The sequence below is a fragment of the Podarcis pityusensis genome (genome assembly GCF_964106645.2).
Source record: "Podarcis pityusensis genome assembly, chromosome: Z".
Taxonomy (NCBI): Eukaryota; Metazoa; Chordata; class Lepidosauria; order Squamata; family Lacertidae; genus Podarcis; species Podarcis pityusensis.
The window spans coordinates 48,058,603-48,076,294 of NC_138044.1; the positions used below are offsets into that span (position 1 = coordinate 48,058,603).

Genomic DNA, 17,692 nt, shown 5'->3' on the forward strand with positions numbered 1-17,692 from the left:
GCAGACTCAGGGACATCAAGACACAGCAACTAATTTTAATGGGTCTACTGAGCTAGATACAACCAAATAACCTTTGCTAGTTTTGTTCAATCGGCATATGACTATTCACATCCTCCCTAACCACCTCTGTATGATTCTCTGCTGAAAAATCACCTTCTATTGTGACTATTTGATTCTCCTACAGCAGTTTGTGAAGGACTTCTCATGCAATTTCAGCATATGTGAAAATATATGGATTATATATCCCAGCTTCTAAGAAACCCACTGCAAGACTGATAAGAACAATTCTATCCTTTTGCCACCTCCAAAATAACCTATTTTCCATGCATCCCTGTTCAGTATGTGTGGAATGGTGCCTACCTGATCTGGGCTTCAGTCCAAAAGGACCATGAGAATTGCCATCGGCCCTTTCATAATCCTAGGGGTGGAGGGAGAAGGGGGATGTCAGAAGGCCCCAAAACATAACTAAAGTCACACAGAAGATTGTTTTCATGTGGCAAGTACATAGTCTTCCTTGACTGAAAGGGGGAAATGTTTTAATTTTTTTTTAATTTAGCTCAATTATAATACTGTATTTGGGGAGATGCTACACCAAGATTGCTGACTCCTTTCTCTCTTCTCTGCATGCGTAACAAACATTGGCTGTCGCCAGGGGAAGCCCCAAGGAAATGAACTGGGCTTATACAGGAGAATCTTTTCTTTGGAACACAAGCAACACTTAAAACATTAATTCATCAATAATTCATTCAATAATTATTATTTTTTGGTCATGAAAATGGGATATACCTTAAGCAGTTAGAAGCTTACTTTTCTGTGTTTTTCTGACATACATTGTAGCTACTGTATAATAATCTCCAGATAATTCTTCAAAAGAACTGTCTTTGTACAGTATTCTCTAATTTAGCAAAGAACGGCATATTTCATGTGAGTTCCATGCAGCGGTGTTAACAGGTAGTGAAAAACACACTGACACAAACACACTTGTACCTCAGATGACACAGGAGACTGTGGAGACACATTAGTATTATCACTGTCTTGCTAAAAAGAAACCAAAAAGATGGAATTATAAAATGAAAGATATGTTTTTAAATAAAAAATTGCATGATTATGAACATGTATGATATACAAGTATTCTTACACATAGATGTATGATTAAACATGTGTATGCACAACTAAGACATGGCTGCTCAGCAGTTTCACAATGAAGGATTTGGAAAGTTTCTGAACCTTGGTCCTTCTGCAAGCGGAACAGTGTGCCATGTTTAATACTGCATTTATGGTGCTGAACTCAGGAAACTGTCTGCTGGAGAGTTCAAACTGGATGCCATGGCCAGCTGGAGAAAGCAAAGAACTAAGCACAAAGCTAACAATGGGAAGCCCTAGTATTCACTGGGGAGTGTGGTCAACATCTACATTAAAGCTATTAATTGTCATTAAATGGTCAGATATAGAAGTCTGTATGAGCTTTTTTTGTATGAGCTTTTTAAAAAAATGATATCTGGTTTCTTAATCTTTCTAAATTCCCACTGGAGTTTGCCCCTGAGGCATCCACCAACCCCCTTAAGTTGAAGAACACAGCCTATCTGCTGAAAAAACTTCTTAAGTGATTAAAAACTAGGTGTTATTTGGGAAGCATCAACAGTATAAAGACAGAGGGGAGTTGGGACACACACGGACACACACACACACACACACACACACACACACGATTCAGCTGCACTAGGAATTCTGCCAGTGAACTTCTAAGTAGAAACTATGACCTGGACACTCAGGCAATGACTGGGTTCATCACATTTTCCCATTTCATCACATTTTGCCCAATTTGAGTTAACATTTCAGTCAAAGACCTGAAGCAAAACAATTCCTGCAGTGCATGTGTTTGGTTGCCTTGCTTTCCTCTCCTTTTTACCCCCTTTTAAAACCACTTTGTCACAGAATTTATTTTTTTTAAATCAAGGTTTTGAGAAAACCAAAGATCCCACTGGTCCCTGCATTCCAGAATACCCCCTCTTTCAAAACAACAAAGCTGATTCAAATAAAAACTGCTAGAACTGAAAAGTGTGCACCTTACCCCATTTGCCGCCTAATACAGAGAAGCACCTAAAAAAATTAACATTACCAGCATGCACTGCCACTGTTTATCACTTAGTGGAGATGGCAGTGACAATGAGAGAAGCAATAAGGGAAAAAAGTGGGGGAGACCCTAAACTCCATGTGAAGTTCAAGGAACTGAGCCTCAACACTTTAGAAGCTCATGTTGACAGACACCATGGAAACAAAGCATCAAGGTACCCTACACTGGACAGGATGAATTCCATCTTTACAAGCAGCATCGGCTTCCCAGAGGTTCAGAAGTTTTGTACATGAGCCTAAAGTAAGGTTTCTGCTGTTATTACAGCCAGCTGGATCAGCACAAGTTCCAATTCCTTATGTAGCTGGCTTCTTATCACAGTGCTAACTCACCTCATCATTTTCATTGCCACTTGAACTCTTCCGGGAAGACTTGTACTGAAAGGCAAACAGCTTGTTTTAAACAGCTATTTATAGCATATCATTTATGTTATGTTGCCAGAATCCACTCCTTAGCTGTGCTGCTGCCTTCTGGACCTGTGGCCACAGTTCATGCCTTTTCATGCCGTCCACAATGTCAAAAGTCTCATGGGCATTTTAGGGTGGCAACTGACAATTCTTGTGTTTGAGTGGGCTGAATCCTGCCCACGGGTTAATGATCCCCAGCTTAAATCTTCAAGTACAACAAAACATATTGCATGTTCTAAGCAAAAAGAAACTGAAGGACATATATTTTACTTCCTTCCATATTGCAAATGTCTTTTACAAAGCCACAGCATGGTATGTGTTTCTTCTCCACGATGTACTCAAAACTGGATTTTGAGGAAGCTAGTTTAGCAACTGCCTTTCTGTAAAATTACTATTTCCAGAACAAAACTGTTTAAGGGTTTGGTAGGGAACTTGTGGTCTTCCAGGTGTTGCTGGACTACAACTCCCATTATCCCTAATATTTTCAATATTGTGATATATCAACATCATGATATATAAATGGAAACTGCTACTACTTAAAGGTCTTAAACTGATAACTGATGATATTATCAATCACCTCATGGTGACTTTCAACAGCAGGAAAGCCAAAATGTATCCCAACAGGACTTTTGGTTTTGGGCTTGGTTACCAAATGGTGGGTGGGACGTGGGTGGCGCTGTTGGTAAAACCTCAGTGCCTAGGGCTTGCCGATCGTATGGTCGGCGGTTCGAATCCCCGCGGCGGGGTGAGCTCCCGTCTTTCGGTCCCAGCTCCTGACCACCTAGCAGTTCGAAAGCACTCTTAAGTGCAAGTAGATAAATAGGTACCACTTTATAGCGGGAAGGTAAACGGCGCTTCCGTGTGCTGCGCTGGTGCTGGCTCGCCAGAGCAGCTTCGTCATGCTGGCCACGTGACCCGTAAGTGTCTCCGGACAGCGCTGGTCCCCAGCCTCTTAAGTGGAATGGGCGCACAACCCTAGAGTCGGACACGACTGGCCCGTATGGGCAGGGGTACCTTTACCTTTACCAAATGGTGGTATGCAGGACAATCCAAAGTATGGCAATGAGTCATAGTGCATACAAATAATCTGAGACTGTCAAACTGCCAGCAGGCCTGCTAGGAGACACAAGCGGCAGCAGCCTGAGGATGGCAGAATCAACAATGTTGGGGGGGGGGGGCAGAAGCAGTGGCAGCCTGCAAGGCCTTGTGGTGGTGATGGCAGTAGTGGTGGCAGCCTGCAAGGCCTTGCAGCAGTGGCAAAAGCGGTGATGGCCTGTAAGGCCTTGTCATGGTGGTCACAGCCCCCTTTTAGAACCTAACTTCGAGGCTGCATGGATTGGGGAGGGGGAGAATTCTGAAGCGGGTATGTGACCATTTTAACCGCAAATATCAATCAAATACCAATTTAAAATATAGTTTGCTTTGAAGTGTGACACTGTATTGCGCTTGTCTTACTGTACATCCCGGAATTTTTAAGCGTCATGAGTGAAACATCTGACAAAGTCAGCTTCATAATGGAAGACATTCTATATTTCAATCCAACTTGAAGCTTCACACAGAAACCTCAGTTATGCCCACTGGGTTCCAAGGGAAAGTCTTCTATCCTCAGAAAGCAGGCAGTGCCCTCTGGTGGTGAACTCTTACTTTCAAATTTAAGCTGTGTTTCTGGTTCTAGAGTTCAACACAAAGTCAAAGGGAAATGCCAGCAAGTTGAAAGATTTGGGAAATCTTAACAGCAGAAGTAATTTTCTCCATCCTGCCATCAGTATAAATTTTATTTATTTTAGATAGCCTGGAAGAAAGACAGGTGCTTGGAGTCTCGTACCAATATGGGAATACAGCTGAAGAGTATGGTTAAGCAGACATTCTAAAATACCTAGTCCAGTATAAAAGGCAAGGCATTGCTCCAACAGCTAATGTCATTGCTATGCCTCATTTTGTAATGGAAATAATTAAAGACATAGACATGGATGTGGTTGCAGGTACAAACAGCAAATACTGGATACTTCCTGAAAAGGACTAGGCACATTTATAGAGAAGATTTGCTGATAATTATAACAGCCTTGCAAATATGCACAAGAAGTTACTAGATTGCTGGGAGAGGAAGGATGTGAGGAGGCAGGCAAAGCTATAGCCTTTCCGATGTAGCAAGAGCATTTTCTTGCAGTGTAATACTGAAATCACTAGACCCTAGAGCATAATCCTGCTCAAACTCTTTTTGCACGCTTTCAGCCTCTTCTCTTCTTCTTCTCTTCCATAATTTGCATCAGCTTTTAAAAAAGAGAGTTTGATATCAACCACTGTTTGAGGTTCAAATAAGTCAAATTAGGCTTTTGTTATATGCTCTGAATGGACTAAGATGGAAGTTGACACTGAAGTAACACTGAACTTCAGCTGTTTTTAAAAGGAGTAGTTTTTGTATTTAGATTGTGTGCATGTGAGAAATTGGCTATTTAGGAACACTTTGTGTGAAGAGTTGCAATTATACCAAATTTCAAGTGAGAGGATGGAGTCTGGGGGAAGAATTTTTGTTCACTGAATGGATTTTCTTCCAGCATACTCAATTTGTACAAAGTAATGTCAATCACACAGCACTTAGCTACATAAAGTGCTTTTCAGCACTTCCTGTAACAACCATGTAAAATTGCTCTTTATTTTCATTTTATTCAGTAAGGAAATCAAGGGTCTCAGTGGATCTAGGCTTTTGACCTCAGTCTGCAAGTACAACTAGACACAACAGATATTTTCCTTGTATATCCTCCAAATGCTTACTGACTTAAAACAGAAAAGCTAGGAAAACACTAATTCACGGTAAAGCAACCCTCATAGGCTAAACATGCAACATGAAATAATGCACAAAACCAACAAGTATTTGACACCTTGAGTTGTCATTCAACAACAACATGCTGTTGAGGGGGGAAATTCTATTTCAGTTGTCCCTTGCCAAAAAGTATGGCCAGGGTGATACCTTAACCTAGGCTTTCCTTTTTTTATATAATAAATCTTAATTTTTGTAGAGATACTCAGGCCGCTAATCAGATTAAGCATCAAATTTGCCACCATAAAGGAACAACATACCTTGAAATATTCTTTTCTGATTTGCTTGCTCCGCCTCCTCTCCTCATTTTGCCAGATAACTGGCTGCATGTCCGGCCAGTGTTGCTCATCTGGGTGGTCCTTCCGATCCTCCAGTGACTGATGGGAGAAATAAGTAGCTTCGTAAGACAAGAAATTCCACTCTGACCTTCCAGCAAGCAGTTCAGATTAAATTATGTACCGTATTTTTCACTCAATAACACGCACCTGACCATAACACGCACATAGTTTTTAGAGGAGGAAAACAAGGGGAAAAAATTCTGAATGAAACAGTGGATGTATCATTTTTGTGCTTCATGCTGTGGCCACAGACATGTGATTTGACGGTGAGTTTGGGGTAGCCCAATGGAAAAATCTTGAGAATCCATGTGGATCTGTGCTTTGTAACCACGTTTTTGCACCACTGCGGCCCCAGGCAACAGTGGGTGCGTGATTTTTTTGGTGCAGGCTGTAGCCATGGACATGCTATGTGATCTGATGGTGAATTTGGGGTGACCCAATGCAAAGATCCTGAGGATCCATGTGGATCCGTGCTTTGTAACCACGTTTTAAGTGGGGAGCGAAGGAAAAACAAAGAAGGGACAAGGAGCACGAGAGGCGTGTGTGGAGAAGCAGCTGGCTAACAATGCAGGAGAGGGGTTTAATGGGAGGGAGGAAAGAAAGGCAAAAGTTTCCCCCCACCCACCCAAGCCAACCCTCTTTCTCTCTCCCACCTGCATGTTTTCCGGCTGCCTGCGAGTCCCTAGAATGCTGGACGCAGCAGCAGTAGCACCAGAGCAGGGAGAGGAGGAGGTGGTGGCTGTCGGCTGCGCTCCTAGCCGACGGAACCTGAGCCGGGTGGGCTGGCGCCTGCGTGCAGTGTGACTAGGAAGGAATTAGAAGGAAGGACGCGATCCTTTCCTTTCCCTTCTGCTTGCCAGGAGGGAAGGGATTTCCCTGCTCTTTGTTGTGTTTGAGCAAACACAGCAACCGAAAACAGAAGAGGGTGGGCAGTAAGACCCTGAGGCAGAATGCAGGAAAGCAGCAACCTCCTCTCTTTAGCCTTCCCTCCTCCGCGCGATCTGATTTTTGCCCCTGTACTCGGGCCAGTCGGCTCTAGGGACTACACATTCGCTCAATAACATGCACAGACATTTCCCCTTACTTTTTAGTAGAAAAAATGTGAGTGTTATAGAGAGAAAAATACGGTATATCCTGGTCCTCAGAGTAGTCTGCTGGAACCACCCCCAATGAAAAAATAAGTAGGGGCTCCCCAAACCAGGGATGTGGAACCTTTTTCACAGTCAAAGGTCACATTTTTTCATGGGCCGCCTTCAAGTGGCTAAGTGCCAGTAGGGTTTGGGGCAACAGATGCATAATAGGCTACAGGTCAGTCATGCAAAAGTCAGAGGTTCCTACACAGGCTTGGAGGGTCACATATGGTCCCTGATCTCGAGGATCCCCACTCCTGTCCTAAACAAAGAGAAGAGTTTACTGGCTGCATAGCTAGATTCACCCCTCATTACTTCTTACTTAGGGCATTGTAAACTTGCTGATCAGAACAATGAAGATGTTCCTACTTCCAGTCAAGAAACTGAATTACATTTGGTACCAACTTTTTTGTTTAAGATAACAGTACCGTGTGTAGTAAGTTACTGAGAGGAAAGTAGAAGGGTAGAGTAAGAAAATGACTATTAAAATATTACAGTGGCCACTAATTTTCCCATTTAGTCTAAATTATTGTCATTATGTTTCCATTTAAGTAGCCTTGCAGTTGGGTACAGGACATACAAGAGAATGTAGTGAAAATTACCCGAAGACTGATGCACACAACTACCTCATTCAGGCACAGCACTAAACTATGCTTTATACTAAAATTTTGTATTACATGAATGAACCTGAGTGACCCTGAGGTTAACATATTCCATTACCTATCAACTCTTTTGATGTGGCCATTCTGCTTCCATTTTTAATTAACCAGAGTTTAGCATTATATCTGAATATGGACAAACTGTGATTAAACTGTGGGATACTCAAACAAGCCAGTTTCAAATTCTGGTTCATGAAGCTGGCTTGTTTCAATAAACCGCTACACTTGATCTTAGCCAGAAGGCTGAGAAGTGATAAATGGTCATAAGATTAACCACATTATGCTGTGGGGATTATGCTAAATTGTGTTTAGCTGAACACATGTGTGAAAGCTTTCTATCTCCTCATGGCTAAATAATGCCAACCAGGTTGCCGCAGGTAGTTATGAACTTCCATGTTTCTGGAATAAGCAAGCCATTCATGTATATGACTCATGCCTCAAGTATCTGAAAGACTGCTTCCTTCCCCACACTCACCTGGGTGCCAAGATCAGCAAAAGGGGCCCTCTTGATAGTTCCTATGCCCTCAGAGGCTTGGGTAGGCCCAGGAAAGGGCATTATCTGTGATGTCCCCTAAACTGCAGAGCTCCTTCCCAGCAGAGGTGTGTCTGACACATTCATTATACAGTTTCCGAGGAATACTGAAGTCGCACTTCTTTACCCTGTATGCTATTAAAATTTACAGCCAAATAACCAGAAAAGGGAGTGTTTAGAGTCCCAATCAGGTGTCATCTTGTTTTGACACAATTTTGGCTACTAGTGTATATGCTGGAAGCCACCCAGAGTGGCTGGGGCAACCCAGTCACATGGACAGGGTACAAATAAATTTATTATTATTATTATTATTATTATTATTATTATTATTATTATTATCACCTCCTGCCCTGGGACCTTAAGGTAAAGTGTGGGTTGATAATGGTGACTGTAATAATAATAATAGCAGCAATTCCTCATGCGTCTGTTTCACTACACCATGGAAGAGAAAGTTCTTCATTAATGGGGGGAAATGGCCTGATACATTTGTCAAGGCAGTTTATCAAAAGGTTTGCACCTGGAGAAAGCAGGTTAAAAGTGCAATAATTTAAAGATCAGCACTTCTGGGAGAAAACAATCTTTTTGTATTCTATTTTTGTTACATTTGTGCCAATGGCTAGAACTGTCAACTACCCTCCAGAGTCTGTATAGTACATTTGGCTAGTTTACCACCATACATGACCATGGCCATGAAATCAAGCCAGTCAAGAAAGTAGGAGCAAAACTATCACAGCTGCGCAGACAGTATTTTGGATCCAGTTACAGATAGGTAGCCGTGTTGGTCTGCCATAGTCAAAATAAAAAAAATCCTTCCAGTAGCACCTTTAAGACCAACTAAGTTAGTTCTTGGTATGAGCTTTCGTGTGCAAGCACACTTCTTCAGATACACAGTGTATCTGAAGAAGTGTGCTTGCACACGAAAGCTCATACCAAGAACTAACTTAGTTGGTCTTAAAGGTGCTACTGGAAGGATTTTTTTTAGTATTTTGGATGCTTATGTATCTCTGCATTACCTGCCAACTGTATGGGGATGATGGAGAATTTGCTTCATCTGCTGAAAGGCTAGATGAAAACACACACATAGTTTGTTAGAATGGATTTTTTCATCTTTTACACTGAGCCAAGTCAAGCAACTTACAATTATATACATATCAGCAAAAAAAGAGTCTTGTATCAAAATGACCTAGACATATATTTTTAAAAAGGGAGGGAGGGAAATCATTCTTATGGGCTATGTAGATGTGGGTAATCACACTCAGAAAGCTTGTTTACTAAGGAATAAACCAATCTAGAAAATCATCATGTTCTTACTGTTCACAGCTGAGAAATCTTATAATAACTATACTCAATGAGAGTCTCCATTAAGGAATTCAGGTAACATACTCTGGAAGAAAGAATTTAAAGAGGGTTGTTTCATATCATGACTTGTCTTTTGGACGTCTATCTTGTGGAAGTGTATTCTTGTCACAATACTGAAGTGTTAATTTTAATGATTAATCAGCTCTGCTACATATCTTTGAAAACTTAACACCAGAACAAATTGTTTTCTCAAGTACTCAGAAGTTTAAAAAAAGGCTTTCTGGACAGTTGTTTAAATACATTAAGAGATCAGGAATTTACAACTGTTAACGCTGACTACAGCAAACAGTGCTGTGCAATAAATCAACATGGTATCTAGGGAAAGCTGTCTGCGTGCATTTCAAAGATCCATTTTTTAAAGCACACTTGTGCCTTTATCTCTGCCCTTAAAACACTCTTGAAATCTATGTAAAGCTTTGTAGGCTGTTTAATTCTGAAACACCTCGAAACCAACAGTTATGAAGAGCACCCTTGCACAGTGATATATTCTAGAATCAATTTCTGCTATCTGAAGGTAATGTGGAACTTTTGAGAAAGAATTAGGCACGTCTCAAGCAGCCTTTATTCAACCATCCCCACCACCACCACAGGGTTCACCCAAAGTATTTTACTACTAAGAAAAGCACAATTGATACCTTTTTTCTGATTCCATGGTCTGTTTTGGTCTGTTTCTTGTACTTGCTGACGTGGAGTGATTCAGAAGTCTAAAATCAAACACACAAATGTGCACTTGAAACCACAAAAATTTCATGCTGAAATTGTGTAGTTTAAAATGCATTTGAATATTTACTGTCCAGCTCTGAGAATTTGAGCAAAAGTTTAGAGTCCAGATATCTCTACATGCTAATAGTCAGAGGAAAAATATGTTACTTTAACACCATTTTTATTGTTCTTAACTAATTTGAAGCCTGTTGTTTTTGGGTTACATGATCAAAGAAGGTGACTATGAGAATCACTGAGAAACATTCAGTCTGACTGGTGACTTAGTGAGGAAGATAGTACAGAATAGACAATATTTGACTAGATGCAACACTGACAATGGGGAAGAAAGATTCAGAAAAGGAAACATGATAGAAAAAAGCTGAGAAAAGATATGTAGTATTTCATCACAGAGAAGTTATTTGAAGATAGGTACAATAGCCATGCTCTTGATCTAGTGAGACCCAGAGCACCCCCATCTATTTCTGAGTCAGATGTACAGAGCATGCCTGAATATTGGACACAGGCAGAAGCATTTCCACAGTCAGACTTCTAACCATTGGGAAGACTTGCAGGCACACTACCCATAACCAAAAATATAAGTTGCCCCGTGAAGAAAAGAACAACACCTTTAAAAATCGCTCCCCTGTATAAAGTTTCATCACTTCCATCCTCAAAAAGTATTTGTATTATTAAAATTCCAATACGTTTTGAATTTTGTTTTTATGTGAGTCATAATGGAATAATACAATTCTTGCCTCTATTTTTAAACTGTTGCATACGAACTGCTCTGAAATTGATTCTGATAACGGGCAGCACAATTATTTTTCAAAAAAACACACAAGCAAATGATGATAATCAAGCAATTCTATTGATGGAGCTGGTACTTTCAGAGCCCACTCCTGCCCTATGCAGTTTGGGGTAAGGATTCTTACTACTTTAAGTCTTCGCATCTTTAGCAGCACACCCAAAAATGTTTTCACAGAATCATAGAATTGGAAGGGACCCAAGGGGTCATCTAGTCCAAGCCCCTGCAATGCAGGAATTGTCTGTTTGTCCCTTGTGTTGTCAGCTGAAATTCATGTGCCATAAAAACAAAATACCTTGATGCGCGTCCTGCGACCCTTGTCCTCTGGAAGAGCTTTTCACTGAATGAAGTTCTATAGCTTAATGGTCTCCGTCTGAATTCGTATTTCATGTACATCAAAACCCAAAGATGGAAGAAGGAAGGAGTAAAGGTTGACAGGAGAGGACAGGGACGTCATTAGTATAGTGAGCAGAAAGTAGTAAGGAGGTAGAGCTTTAACAGGGTTTAAAAGACAAAATGCTTAATGGTTGAGCTTTGTGTTACTCTTTTTTTCTTTTTTCTTTTTGACAAGGTAAGAATCAGAGAATTTTGAGTAATCTTAGTTTACGCTCAGTCAGATTGCTAAACTCAGTTCATTTCAATCATTCGCAGTTTTGCACTTACCAGTTTTAAAGTGGACAAATTGCACTCAAATGTTAGCTGCAGAGAAGCAATAAAGTTTGTTCATGTTTATCAACACTAAATCTCAAATATCTGAATATTAGAAGAGTCTGGTTGCTGGATTAAGCCAAATGCCTTTTGAGTCCACCCTGTTCTCAGTGGGCAACCAGATGTGTCTAGGAAGCAGGACCAGAGTTTGATTGATTTCTTGGTTAAGCTTCTGTGTCATTTGCCAAATTTTAAAACTCCACAAGCCTTTAACACAAAATGCAGCCAGGGGACTTGCATATAGAGTTCACCTACTGTTGTGATCCAAAGGCTAAATACCTGTTCTTCTGTTCTTGTTGCAGCAGCTGGGCAGCTATTTTCCTTAGGTCAGTCACTTCCTTCAGTTCATCATCTTCCTCTGCCAATACCTGATCCTTCTGAACCCTAAAAAACACCACAAACATTTCTGTTTTAAATCAGAATGCCAGAGAAACAACAGAAAAAAACTAAGATTCCCTCCTCCAACAGCTATTCATATTTCCCATTCTAGATATTTTTTAGTACCCACCTGATTTGTATAATTTTAAGTTGTTTTAATCTGGTTTTAATATTGTGCGGTATTGTGTTTTAATACTGAAGTTGGGTTTTTATTGTTGTAATCTGCTCTGGGACCTTAAGATGAATGGCAGGCAATAAATCATCATAATCATCAATACTAGTTAGAATGCCCAGTTAGTACTGCTAGGGAAAATACCTCTTCTCATCTCCCCAGTTTTCATTTTCTTCTGTTTTCTGAGACTTTTCAGTCTGCTTTGCTCGTTCCTAACACGCACACAGGGGTGGGAGGGAAAGGAGAGGAAAGAAAGTGTGCAGGGGTCACATTACTGAACTTCACAATATGTAAAGCGGGTTGCTAATATCCAAGTTATTCTTTAAGATGCTACCTTAATATACGAGATCGATGGCCCAGTTTGCACATCTCCTTGATCACAGGAAGCCACATCCTCTGAGCTGGGGTCAAGGTAATCACACACTTCTGGGTCTGGTCATCAGGGATGATGACAAAGCAAGGGGGGGGAAGGGAGATTTATTTTATACAGATAGATGTATAGCTCAAATAACAAAACAGAACTCCCTGAGACGAACATATAAAAACTAAACCAAACCAAACCAAGGCTGGCATGGCATATTCACAGGAAAATATGATAAAGGTGGTTATCTATATATTTATTATAAAACAGAGACAAGTAAGTGGAAAGTACCATTATAAAGAAGAGAGGAAGTGTGGTGCAGATGACTTACAAAATACAGAAACATAAATCTGTAACTGAAACCATCAGAGGCACAAGGAGTACAAAAAATAAAAGGCCCTATATTCCATGAAGGAAATTTGTCAACCAATTAGATGTTACTTATCCCAGACTTCTAGAGGGACTTGTGGAAAAGAGAGATGTAAATTTTCTTTTTTTATATATTCAATAAAATCACACCAAACTAAGACAAAAGTGGTTATCTTTTCTTTTTTAAAAAAAACGAGTATACCGGTTTTCATGTAATGCAATTTTCCATATATTAATTCACCATAATGAGGTGTTAATGTTTTCCCTCTCCGGGCGATTGGTAGATGTGCAGCAATAAGAAGGCAATTTAACAAAGGTTTTGATTTTCTATTTTTATTCTCTCCTTAAAAAAAAGACAATACCAACAGGTGAAAATTATTTCTCTTTTTTGTGGGAGTGGGGTGATCTTATTTATTTCATCAAAAATGCATAAGGCTTCAGGAAGGACACATTCCATTCTTTCACGTGTCCTCCTATGGCTGTCAAACTTGTGGTTCTCATAACAAAGGACTAATCCTCAAGGCCAAACCCTTGCGAGGTCAAAGAGAGCCACTGCAAGGAGATTGAAAGCACTTGCTTATTTTTAAACAGTTTCACAAGGGAAACTGTTAGTGTAAAACACTGTTGGGGAACTTCAGGCCAGAGGGTGGTCAAATGTGGCCCTCCCAGGGCTTTTTATCTGGCCTTCGATACTGCTCTACAACATCCTCAAATGCTTTCTTTCTGGCTTCAATGGGTCCTTGAACTATGAGAATGACCCTTGCTTGCCTGGATGGAAGATGGAGGCATGCAGAAACCTCTAGCTTTTAAATGTGGCTAGAAAGTACCCTACAGTGCATATCTATTGCTTGACCCATTTTGCCTCTGGCCATTCCCACCACTGGCAAGTGCCACCACTGCCACCTGAAGATTACTCATAAGGAAAAGTGGCTATCAGACGGAGGATAAGTTCCCCACCCTCAGCTTAAACAACAATTTATTGAAACAAGCCAGGGTTAAACCATAGCTGATTATCCAGGCTTCACCATAATTTAAACTGACAAGACTTTCCAGTTAGTGTAAATCGGTATGCTATCAATTGTCTCCTGACGGCTGAGGTAGAGGAAGAGAAGGGGAAGTACATGTGCCCAATGTTCTTTGAGGCCTGTAATCAGTAATGCAGTGTTACGACCAAAGCAGAAGAACTGTGAGTACAAAGAAGACATTTCTGAGAACCAGAAATTGGAACTCACCTTTATGCAGTTCAGGTTTATTTCCTAGTAACTGATTGTCATTTCTGAGTGTCTGCTCCCTTGTCGATTCCGATACCTGAGAGTGAAGGCTGATTGTGTCATCATCGGATGGCTGAAAAGAGCAGTTAAGAGCATAACCTGCATACTCCACTTGTTGTTCTGATAAACTTTGCATCAGAAAATCAGCTTCCCACCACCACCAGCAGAGGCCACTGTGGCACACTGCTGGAGGGCAGGCCTGTACGTAGAGCATTTCCTACTCACTGAGACAGGAGAAGACATATTTTCCATTTAATGAGGTATCCAACAGATGTCAAGTTTTAAACGAGCTACTTAAAATGACCTAGAATCATAAAATTGTAGAATTGGAAATTGGAAAGGACCATGAGGGTCATGTAGTCCAAACCCCTGCAAAGCATCTTTTGACCATGACCCTGAGATTAAGAATCTCGTGCTCTACCAACAGAGCTATCCCAGCTCAATGAATGTCAAAAGTACACAAGTTCAAGTTCTGTTTGCTCAAGACAAAAATAAATAAATAGGGGAATCCTTCAGGGTTATTTCATTTTACCACCATGAAGCTGGTAAGATACAGATTTAATGTTGAGGGATTGTTTACTGGATGGTAAGATAACCGTCACCTGGACGGTTAAGTCCAGTCAAAGGTGACTATGGGGTGCAGTGCTGGCATGGGTAATGCTTCAAAACACTGCTGTTAAGGATAAAGTATATAACAAAGCAGGCAAGCTATCTTATTGTACTTTACAGTCATTTTTAAACTGGAGTTTATTGAAATCAAATGGATAGAGATTTAGCGAAAACTAAGAATTCTGAGAAAATGGAAAGCAGTCAGAAGAGATGTTAGAGAAACCCACTGCCCCTGCTACCTCTTTCCTTTGAGTAGTTTAGAAAGGACAGGCTTACTTCTGTTGTGGATAACCTTTTATCCCCATTATCGCTGCCAATGCCAGAGTCTGGGCCGTGGTTTTTATTTGGATAAAAATCTTCCATACTGTAATAAAAGAACAAGTACCTTAATTGTGACAAATACTAAGACGCAGGTTCTGGTTCTCTGAGTGATGAACAGCCACTTCTTGTAGAGCAAGATGCTCTTTTGAAGGTGGATTATTTACAGAGGTTCTTGGTATTAAAAAGGTGTGTCCCACTGAGATGCAATTGGACAATCACAGATCATAAAAAGTCAAAAGGGACTGACTATATTGTCTGATAATCCTGCAAAATGTCAACACTAGAGCTGTGTCAGGCAGGGTGGATGGCCACTTCTCCCTGTTATTTGTGGTTACAAGTCCTGTGCTTTTATCCCAGAGTTTTCCATACCAAATCACAACACTGACCCCAGAAAATACTCATTGCCCCACCTACTCCTTATTTTACTGTAACCAAATACAGTGGTGCCCCGCAAGACGAATGCCTCGCAAGACGGAAAACCCACTAGACGAAAGGGTTTTCCGTTTTCAATGCGCTTCGCAGGACCAATTTCCCTATGGGCTTGCTTCGCAAGGCGAAAATGTCTTGCGAGTCTTGAGATATTTTTTTCGCTCCCCCCCCCCCTTTTTCTAAGCCGCTAAGCCTTTAATAGCCTTTTAGCAGCTAATCCACTAAACCGCTAAGCCTTTAATAGCCGCTAAACCGCTAATAGCGCTAATCCGCTAAGCCACTAATAGGGTTGCTTCGCAAGACGAAAAAACCGCTAGACGAAGATACTCGCGGAACGGATTAATTTCGTCTTGCGAGGCACCACTGTACATGCATCACTTATTCCCTACATTCCCACCCCTTTCTCTGCTGTTTCCTTGTGTTTATTTCATATTAGAATCCCTTTGGAAGAAGAATCTTCTATATCTCTTCTTCATAAACCTCCATATACATAGACGGTACCATATAAATAGTTCATGTTAGGAAGAGAGGTTAGTAAACATGTGCAGAAGTCATCTTCCTAGGATTATTGAATTTTTTATTTATTATAGAAAGATGGACAAGGGATTGAGCTTAGCAGGAAAAGGTACCCTAATGTGTTTCTGCAATTACATAAAGGTTATTTTTTGTACTGCGATCTGAACTAGTACACATATGCACAGTTAGGGAAAAACATGGGGCAAACAGCTCCTGTAACAATTCCAAGCTTAATTTTACAAAGTCAACATACAAAAGAAAAAGAAAAAGAAACCAGAATATATGTTGAATGGAATGCAACACAACAGAAGAAAACTGCTCATCCTTTAACAGCTCATCCTGTCTATGGAGAATGGTTATGTATACATTTGTTAGTTATTGAATATTTTCAGAACATTCACAACTGGCAAGAAAGGATCAGGTCTCTGCTTGTGAGGTGTGAACTGCCTTTGAAAGACAGGCCTACAGGCTTTTTTCCCTGCTGGCAAGAACAGCTTCTGCCAACTCAGTGTGCCCCCGATGTTTTCATACTCCCATGCTGACTCAGCCTGATGGGAGTTGTCGTCCAAAATATCTGGAGGGCATCAGGTTAGGAAAGGCTGGGCTAACACATGAAATGCTCACTAGGACCTCTATTTAATAATGCTAATGCTGCCCCAGTAAACCAGATGCAAGTCTGGAGAAAGTTCTAGTTGTCTAGAGGCAATTTTAGGTGCCAATGGTAATTATGCAAATGTGCTTATTACCATAGATTCCGGTGTACAAGACAACTTTTTAACCTCTAAAAAGTCAGGGGTCATCTTATACGCCGGGTATGGGTTCACTAGGCAGCAGCAGTGCTGGGAGGAATCTGCACCGCAAAGCTGCCCAGTGATGCTAAGCCAGCTTTGCTGGGTGGCTTCTCCCAGCGTGGAGCCCACCACCTACTGGTGCGGTGGCGGCAGCTGCGGCAGCTTAGCTGGGCAGTAGCAGTGGGAGGCGGGCTCCGCTCCGCACTGGGAGGAAGCCGCCCAGCGAAGCCAGCTTAGCTTCGCTGGGCAGCTTCACCAGGCAGCTTCCTCCTGGCGTGGAGCCCGCCAACCACTGCCGCTGCCCAGTGAAGCTGCCGTGTATAAGACTGGGCGTAAAAGTCAACCGGCGTATTAGGCGACTGGGCATATAAGACGACCCCCCCCCCCAAATTGGCAGCTACCAATTTGGCGGGTCGTCTTATATGTCCAGTTGCCTAATACGCCGGAATCTACGATAGTTTGTAGGAGAAATGTTTCACATGTGTGCCAATATTTAAACAATGCACTGACTCACTGGTAGGAAAAAAAGGACACTGAACACAAGCAGTGTTCTTAATAAAGTTCATAAAATAACAAAAAGAAAAATATCCTGTAATGTGTCAAATATCCTGTAATGTGTCGGTAGTGCTCCGGAAACAAGTTCATTCGGAACCCGCAAATACAGGAGAAAAAAATGAACAGAAGCAAAATAATAAACATTATTAATTTATAGCCAACGATAAGTGAACTTATGGAAATATGTTCTGAAAGTTATGTGAGTTTAGACTTGAAAAACTATGTTGTACTTCTGACATTAACTGAGAAGGATTTTCCACTCCAGGAAAATAATGTAATTGTTTGACAGTAGGTGGCAGACTTCCCTTTCAGTAAAACTGATCAATTTCTA

At 41.0% G+C, this 17,692-nt stretch overlaps 1 protein-coding gene across 4 annotated transcripts in view; it reads right to left on the reverse strand.

Moving 5' to 3' along the window:
• Window positions 1-17,692, reverse strand: part of LRCH2 (leucine rich repeats and calponin homology domain containing 2) — a 60,306-nt gene that overhangs the window by 9,490 nt on the left and 33,124 nt on the right. Inside the window, exons 7-18 of one of the 4 annotated variants that reach the window (XM_080990333.1) lie at window positions 15,026-15,113; window positions 14,102-14,213; window positions 12,474-12,571; window positions 12,284-12,351; window positions 11,869-11,973; window positions 11,177-11,254; window positions 10,010-10,078; window positions 9,029-9,077; window positions 5,617-5,733; window positions 2,464-2,508; window positions 988-1,038; window positions 361-418 (exon numbers count right to left, since the gene is read on the reverse strand). In XM_080990333.1, coding sequence (XP_080846459.1) covers window positions 361-418; window positions 988-1,038; window positions 2,464-2,508; window positions 5,617-5,733; window positions 9,029-9,077; window positions 10,010-10,078; window positions 11,177-11,254; window positions 11,869-11,973; window positions 12,284-12,351; window positions 12,474-12,571; window positions 14,102-14,213; window positions 15,026-15,113 — 938 coding nt within the window. The remainder of the gene's footprint in view (window positions 1-360; window positions 419-987; window positions 1,039-2,463; window positions 2,509-5,616; window positions 5,734-9,028; window positions 9,078-10,009; window positions 10,079-11,176; window positions 11,255-11,868; window positions 11,974-12,283; window positions 12,352-12,473; window positions 12,572-14,101; window positions 14,214-15,025; window positions 15,114-17,692) is intronic. The other 3 variants (XM_080990334.1, XM_080990335.1, XM_080990336.1) reach the window with 3 other exon arrangements.